Source organism: Plectropomus leopardus, unplaced genomic scaffold (assembly GCF_008729295.1).
Source record: "Plectropomus leopardus isolate mb unplaced genomic scaffold, YSFRI_Pleo_2.0 unplaced_scaffold1746, whole genome shotgun sequence".
Classification (NCBI taxonomy): Eukaryota; Metazoa; Chordata; class Actinopteri; order Perciformes; family Serranidae; genus Plectropomus; species Plectropomus leopardus.
Window position 1 is genome coordinate 1 of NW_024618787.1, and position 8822 is coordinate 8822.

At 46.5% G+C, this 8822-nt stretch overlaps 1 protein-coding gene across 1 annotated transcript; it reads left to right on the forward strand.

Annotated features, from left to right (window-relative positions):
- Window positions 1-331: 331 nt before the first annotated feature.
- Window positions 332-8342, forward strand: alg13 (ALG13 UDP-N-acetylglucosaminyltransferase subunit; the record flags this gene model as incomplete). Its single annotated transcript, XM_042515034.1, has 14 exons — window positions 332-497; window positions 1875-1958; window positions 2281-2331; window positions 2872-2918; window positions 3040-3112; window positions 3204-3285; window positions 3833-3998; window positions 4150-4207; window positions 5553-5670; window positions 5815-5879; window positions 7410-7510; window positions 7597-7682; window positions 7813-8074; window positions 8238-8342. Coding segments are annotated over exons 1-14 (1418 nt in total), but the record flags the coding sequence as incomplete, so codon positions are not given.
- Between the last annotated feature and the right edge of the window lie 480 nt (window positions 8343-8822).

The following is an 8822-nucleotide window of genomic DNA, read 5'->3' on the forward strand; positions in this document are numbered from 1 at the left end:
GACCTGAAGACCTGAGGACCTGATGCTCTGAAGCCCTGAAGACCTGAGGACCTGAGGACCTGATGCTCTGACACCCTGAAGACCTGAAGACCTGAGGACCTGAGGACCTGATGCTCTGAAGCCCTGAAGACCTGAGGACCTGAGAACCTGAGGACCTGAGAACCTGAGGACCTACTGCACGTGGAGGTAACCTTCAGTAACCTGTGACCTGTCTAATGTTGCCGGAGGGTCCGTGAACGCCTCACTGCAGCTGCGGGTGTCGCGCGCTCATCAGACATGATTAAAGTCACCTGTCGGAGTGACGCGGCGGCTCGAGCTCAACCGGAGCGAGTTTGCGGTGACCGTGAGGACTAACGGGAGAACCGGACGGCGGCGGGATGCAGAAAGGTCTGAAGAAGTACTTCGTCAACATGGACGAGTACCTGAGCAGCCTAGGTCTCTACCGGAAGATGGTGGCGCGAGACGCGTCCAGTCTCTTCAGAGCCGTGTCCGAGCAGGTGAGACAGCAGCCGGTAATACACCGGGACAGACCCGGGGGTGGGGGGGTCACAGGTCAGACATGGCTCAGGTGTTCCCAGGTGTGTGTGTGTGTGTGTGTGTGTGTGTGTTTGGTGTCAGTGAATCCCGGTTTGATGAAGTCTGACGTCGGTTGCCATGGAAACAGATCCCTTAGGTTCGCCTGGGACTGTTTTTTCAGTCAGAGTAATGGGCATGCTCCAGGTGTATTTCCAGGTGTCTGTATCTGATTGGCTAACCCGGTCATGATGTCAGTCCGTCCTGGCCTCTGATTGGTTGTTACATCATTCAGAAAAGTCATAATATCAAGAATTTAAACTCATAAATTCACTAGAAATAAAACTCACAATATTGTGAGATTAAACTAATACATTTACCAAAAAAGTCAATTTTATGAAATTAAATGAAAATAGTTCTAATATTATGAGCTAAAACTGTTAAATTCACAAGGAAAAAGTCACAATATTATGAGATTAAAACGAGATTTTATGAGAAAAAAGTCTCAGATTATTAACGGAGAGTTGGGTAATACGGGGTTAAAAGTGACAAAGCATGAATAAATGATCAGAAGTGATGATGAATGGTTGAATTATGAGACACAAAGGTCGAATCTTGTAATATTGCAACTTTATTCTCTTGAATTTAGGAGTTTAATCTCATAGTATTAGGATTTATTTTAAATGTACAACTTTTTTTCCTAATATCGCTGCTTTACTCTCAAATATTTACGTGTTTTTTTTCTCATAATAACTTTTTTCTTGAAATTATAATTTCATTCTGGTAATATTCTGACTTTATTCTCAGAATCTGACATTTCTTTCCCCTCTCCTGATCCTTGGTGGCACTCAGCAGACCGCGTCCTGCTGCTGCAGTTTCAAGTTTTTGAAAACAGACAGAAATAGACATGGGTCATTGAAAGTGCTTGAAGTCATATATTTAGTGTAAAAGTCAAAACAGGTGGTTTTGATGCAGTCTGTGGTCTCAGCTCCTCTTCATGCAGTGTGGAACCCAGATCCCTCATCGCATTACATTGTCAGGTCCTTGAATTTGAGGGAATTGGGTCTGGAATTCCTTGAGAAGTCCTTGAATGTGATGTTTGAGAAGGTGTGGGAACCCTGCTTTAGACTGTGACGCCAGAAAATCCTCCACATGAAGAAGTATCAACACAAAACTGTGAAGTTTGAGTGCTACACACTCACCTGTCAGACTCACCTGTCAGACTCACCTGTCAGACTCTCTTGGTTCTCTTGACTCGGTTTCTTAGTGAATGTATAAATGTGCATGTTTGAGTTTAAAGTGTTTAAAGTGTAACGTGTGTGTGTGTGTGTGTGTGTGTGTGTGTGTGTGTGTGTGTGTAGTTGTATTACTCTCAGAACTACCATCAGAGGATCCGTCAGGACTGTGCCGACTTCATGAGAGCCAACAGATGCAATTTTGAGCCGGTGAGTTTCTGATCCACCTGCAGAGAACATTTACCTGCACACGCATGTTCCTCAGGTGTCCTGACACAGGTCATGTTAACACGTTTCTCTGTCCTGACACAGGTCATGTTAACACGTTCCTCTGTTCTGACACAGGTCATGTTAACACGTTCCTCTGTTCTGACACAGGTCATGTTAACACGTTCCTCTGTTCTGACACAGGTCATGTTAACACGTTCCTCTGTTCTGACACAGGTCAGGTCAGAACATAAATCTTGTGCAGCGTCAGTTACCATGACAACCTGATGCACTGATGTCACTTCCTGTTTGTTTTCTCTTCCAGTTTGTTGAAGGTTCCTTTGAGAAATATCTGGAACGTCTGGAGGACCCTAAGGTGACCTTTGACCATAGACTGTAAACACTTTAAAATATCCTGGGTGTACTGAGGTTAAAATATCCCGGGTACGAGCGTTGACATCTTGCGAGGGTGATGTCATTGGGAGCCCTGCATCTGCGCATTACTGTGCAAACACCCGTCCGACCAATCGTGAGCAGCTCCACTGAATGCGAGCGCACGGATTGGCTGTTACAGTTGTCAATCATGATGGAAAAGCTCATTAAAACAGAACGTATCATGAAAATAAACACTTCAACAAACGTGATGAGGGCTACCTTCAGGGACAGAAACCTTCTCTGGGAAACATTTATTTGTTGTGAATTTTTTTTTCAGCCTGTGACCATTCAGTAACACGAAGGGGCGGGGCCAAGGAGCTGTACTGCAGACAGACAGCAGGGGGCAATGCAGACGAGTCACCTCACTATGTCTGTGTGTGTGTGTGTGTGTGTGTGTGTGTGTGACAGTGTGTAGCAGTGTGTAACTCTGTGTGTGTGTGACAGTGTGTAGCAGTGTGTAACTCTGTGTGTGTGTTTCCAGGAGACAGTGGGTCAGGTGGAGATCAAGGCACTGTCTCAGCTGTACAGGTGAGAACCTCACCTGGTTCACCTGCTGACTCAGCTTCCTGTTCAGACATTAGCGACATCAGCATCACCCCTTGTGTGTGTGTGTGTGTGTGTGTGTGTGTGTGTGTGTGTGTGTGTGTAGGCGTTGTTTCGTGATCTTCCGTTACCCGGGGAAACCAGCCAACGTGATCTCGGAGGACGACTTTGTGGAAAAGGTGAAGAAGTTTGATGATGAAAGGTCACATGACCCTGATCTCTGTCATACGATTGGTCAGTGCTGATTTTTGAGTCTCCTGTGTTGCCTAGGTGACGCTGTGTTGCTCCATCAACGGTCACTATGACATCGTTTACCCGAGGACTTACCCAGCGTCCGCCGCGCTCTGCCAGTGTGAGTCCCAGTAGGCCCGACCGTGTGTGTGTGTAATGTGTGTATCTGCGTGTGTGTAATGTGTGTATCTGCATGTGTGTAATGTGTGTATCTGCATGTGTGTAATGTGTATTTAATGTCTGTGTGTGTGTGTGTGTGTGTGTGTGTGTGTGTGTGTATTTAATGTCTATGTATGTGTGTATTTAATGTCTGTGTGTGTGTGTGTGTGTGTGTGTGTGTGTGTGTGTGTGTGTGTGTGTGATGAGGGTGTGTGTGTATTTAATGTCTGTGTGTGTGTGTATTTAATGTCTGTGTGTGTGTATTTAATGTCTGTGTGTGTGTATTTAATGTCTCTGTGTGTGTGTATTTAATGTCTCTGTGTGTGTGTATTTAATGTCTCTGTGTGTGTGTGTATTTAATGTCTCTGTGTGTGTGTGTATTTAATGTCTTGTGTGTGTGTATTTAATGTCTGTGTGTGTGTGTGTGTGTATTTAATGTCTGTGTGTGTGTATTTAATGTCTGTGTGTGTGTGTGTGTATTTAATGTCTGTGTGTGTGTATGTGTGTAGCGGTGCTCTACGAGCTGCTCTACACTCAGGTGTTTGGCTTCGAGGAGGCGGAGCTTTGTCAGGCCATGGAAGCCTTCAGGGTCGGAGGTCGTCGCTATAGAAACAGCCCATCTGTGTGTAGTGATGTCGAGTGCGGCTATGACACACCTGAGGACCGATGTCACAGGTACACACACACACACACACACACACACCAATTTTCAGCCTGTTTGTATCAGATGAGACAGATGAGTGATGACATCATTTGTCACATGATCATCAGAGCCTGTCACATGACCAACAAATGGCTGCAAAATGACATCCCGTTGTACCCGCAGGGAGGAGGCGGAGTCTGGCGGAGCGGCCGAGGAGAAACTGCGAGCTGACGATGCCAAGGTGAGAGGGAGGCTCACTGTGATGTCACTTCCTGTTTTTCTTCTTATTTTCACATATCGATCATGTGACCGACACGTCTCAGCATCCTCTACATACTACATACTGTGTTCCACACTAGTATGCAGTATCCTCTACATATTACATACTGCGTTCCACAGTAGTATGCAGTAGTATCCTCTACATACTGCGTTCCACAGTAGTATGCAGTAGTATCCTCTACATACTACATACTGCGCTCCACAGTAGTATGCAGTATCCTGTACATACTGTGTTCCACAGTAGTATGCAGTAGTATCTTCTACATACTGTGTTCCACAGTAGTATGCAGTAGTATGCAGTAACCAGTATGAGTCAGACTCGGCTGGTTTCTGGTTTTTGAAAGCGGAACAAACAGTAAAACTGTTACCGCGCAGCATTGATTTACGGTTTGAAACGGAGTAAACAGGTGATGTGTACAGACGATGGTGATGAAGGCTCACCTGTGAGATGAAGAACACCTTTATAACAGGTGGTAGTGACCTGATGTACCGCCGTTACGTTACTGCCTTACGAGTTCCCCCAGTATTCACGTATCTTTGTTCGGGACACGGACTCTTTGTTCTGCATCAGTCACACGGACTGTCCCTTTAAACGCTCTGACTGGATGTTGTTCACGTGAACGCCCAAGCTCGCGTGCTGGTTAAAATTCGCTCACATCGGGCTTTGTTGGCATACTGCATACTACATACTACATACTGCAAACTACATACTGCATACTACATATTGCATGCTGCATACTACATACTGCATACTAAATACTGCATGTTGCATACTACATACTGCATACTGCATACTACATACTGCATGCTGCATACGACATACTGCATACGACATACTGCATACTACATACTGCATGCTACATACTGCATGCTACATACTGCATGCTGCATACGACATACTGCATACGACATACTGCATGCTACATACTGCATGCTACATACTGCATACTGCATACTACATACTGCATGCTGCATACTACATACTGCATACTACATATTGCATACTACATACTACATACTATGTACAACGTTTTGACCACATCAGTACGAACTGCTGGTGTAGTCGGCGGTTTCAAACACAGCCTCACTCATCCCCATGCGTGTCTCACTCATCTCCGTCGCATGTCTCACCCGTCTCTGTTGCGTGTTTCACTCATCCCTGTCACGTGTTGGACACGTGTCCGTCACGTGTCTCACTCGTCTCCCGTCACGTGTCTCAATCGTCTTTGTCGTGATGATGAGGATGACTTTCGGTGTATATATATATATTTCTGTGTTGATCCTAACTGTGTGTTTTTATTGGTCAGCCTGCAGCAGAAGCCCCGCCCTCATCCAGGCTGTCCCTGCCCTTTAAGGTCATGAAGTCTCTGGACAGAGACGTGTACAGAAACCTGGAGTTTGACGTGTGGCAGGACACATGTAAAGGTAACACACAGTAACTGTACACAACACACGAGCTGCCTGCACAACGTAGAAATGTGAATTTGGAAAACTTCTGAGAGGACAATAAAGTGTCGATGTTATGAGTAATCAGACTACTGTAATCAGGTTACTGTGTGTGTCTGACAGAGATGCAGAAGACGGACTACATGGTGTTTGCAGGGAGGCAGTACTTCCTGGGAGACAAGTGTCAGGTAACACAGCCCAGGTTCTGCATCAGGACCAGTTCTGCTGGTTCTTTAAAGGCCGACCACTCCGAGAACCAGAACTGGAACCACAACAGGAACTATAACTACATGAACGATACAACCGTAACAAGAACCACAACTAAAACTATCAACGGAACGATAACCATAACTACGACTCTAACTCGAAGTACAAGTGTAACTCGAAGCATACATTTTTTTTCAATTTTATTTTATTTATAGAGCCCATTATCACAAACACGGTCTGCCTCAGAGAGCTTTACTGCAGGCACCCTCCCTCTGCCCTCGGACCCTCACATCACCCGAGGAAACACTCCCGAAAAAGAACGCCTGTAAGAGAGGAGGAGAGGAAGAAACCTCAGGAAGAGCAGCAGAGGATGATGAGGGATCCATCTTCAGGACGGACAGACGAGCGATAGATGTCGTAAATAACAAATGAAATATGATCATGGCAAAAAAGAAAGAGAGAGGCAGAGAGGGGGAGAGAGGCACAGCTATAATGTAAACAGATGCATGTCATATGACAATAATGGTAGTTGTGAAATCATTATTTCACTCTATGAAGATGTTGAGGGTGATGATAAGAGTCTCGTGCACATGTTGATAGGGAGGCGTCCAAAGGCAGGATCACAGCATCAGGACAGCTATAAACTAGGCAACAAGGGAGCGTGAACGCTCCGGAGAGACAACGGGATTAGCGTAGTGCTATTCAACAGACCCAGGCTCCGTGATCGCGAGCCCCAGGTAGTGACAGTACCACAGTAGCTAAACTACTAAGGCTAAGCTAAACTACTGAGGCTAAGCTAAACTACTGAGGCTAAGCTAAACTACTGAGGCTAAGCTAAGCTTGCAAACGGAAATGCAGTAAACAGACATGCATGATTTCCGATGGCGGCATTGAGAGAAGGAAAAGGAGCTCAGCGTATCAGAGGAAGTCCCCCAGCAGGTTAAACCTATGTCAGCCTAACTATGGGCTGGTCCAGGCAGCCTGTGCCAGCCCTAATAAACAGGGTTTTAAAGGGTTAAACAGGGTTTTAAAGGGCTCCAGCTGCAGTGGACGGTCTGTGACTGCGGCTGTAACGACAGTGAAAGAGTTAGGGTCATTGTTTGTATCTGTGGATCCGATAACGCTTTAATTACGGACTCATTATTCTTACAGTCGAAACTGTTAAATTCACAGATATGATGGAATTTGTTGATTCAAAGGTGACGCAGATTTCAGAATCTCCCCAAAAATGATTTCATGTTTTCATCGTCAGAATATAAACGTAATAGATCATTAACCCGTGTGACCTGACGGTCTCATGGAGGGAGGCGCCGAAGCTCAGTTCGGTTTCAGCTGATTCTAACGTTAATGTAACGCAAACACGTTCTCCTCTCACGCCAATACACAGCACAGCACGCTGCAGGTGAAAGGGTTAATGAACTGAACCGGAGGAGGGTTTCAGCCTCAGCTGTGAAGTTACCTGTGTGTGTGTGTGTGTGTGTGTGTGTGTGTGTGTGTGTGTGTGTGTTCAGGTGCGTCTGGAGCCGAAGGGGAAGTACTACAACGCCTTCATCCAGGAAGTAGGAACACACTCTTCAGCTGTCACCGTGTTCATCGAGGAACTGGGAGAGAAGTAAACACACACACACACACAAACGCACACACACGCATACACACACATGGAGTTCGGTCCTCAGTTTCTCCCTCCGTGTCCTGCAGACATCTGGTTCCTCTGACTGACCTGAAACCAGTGAATCCGGTTCCTGCGTGGAACGTCGCTGCTCCAACCAGAAAAGGAGAACTGGGTTTGTTTACACCGAGATTCACTTTTTCTGCTGAAACACAGAAACTACCTCCAGACTGACTGTGATGTCCTGACAGTCCTCCTGTCCCTGTCTTTCTGTCTCTGTCCTTGTCTTTTACTGTCCCCATCAGACTCAGACTCTCGTGGTCAGCGACATCACCGTCATCGGTACTTCAGGAAGTCACGCGGTAGCAGCGGAATGAAGGCGGGGGAGCTGCTGATGGCGCCACCGTCCTCTTACGGAAGCCCCGCCCCCTCAGCCCTGCCCCCCCGCACCCAACCAGCGGGTCACCCCCGTCCACCGCCTGCACCGGGAGCCATGACGTATGACCCCTACGCCCCCCCACACCATCACCACCCCGTCAGCAGACCACCTCGATACGGAGCTTCCAGGTGGGAGAACCGAGAGGTCGTCTGAACATTTGACTGTTTGTTTATTGATTGATGAAGCTGAACCAATCACTGATACTGAGGAGCTCCTGTGTGTGTGTGTGTGTGTGTGTGTGTGTGTGTGTGTGTGTGTGTGTTCACCTGTCTCATGGATTCTGGTCAGAAGCTCCACCCGTTTCCTGAACCGTCACCTGATTGGTCCACAGTTGACCTATTACCACCCCGGCAGACGATATTACCACGACTACGAGAACTTCGCCTTCAGGTCACGGTAAATATGACGAGCCCCAGCCCTATTTTACCCAAACTGGACCCACAGCGTGACTGCTGGGGACACACAGAGCGACGACGTCAGTGAAAAAGTCTTTAAGTCAGAATCAGACTTTTCTGTCTTAACACGTAAACGTACAACGAAATTATCACCAGCAGCTCCTCCTGCTGCCCAACGTACTCCAGAAAAAGACAACAGTCATAATCCGTCAGAGCGCAGGTGATAAATAAATATCTGATAACCAAAAAACCAGCTGAGAGAGCTGCAAACTGTATCATGTGTTTACTCGTGCTGCTCTACAGCTGAGGCAGCTGGGAAAAAGCTACAGGACTCAAACGCTCGGGAACAACCTGGAAGAGTCACCAGGCCTGGAAAAGTTTGTGAAAAACTAAATATACCCTGAAAGTTTGTAAAAGTCCTGGAATTTTGTTTCACAAACTTGTAATAGTAATACTACTACTACTACTACTACTACTACTA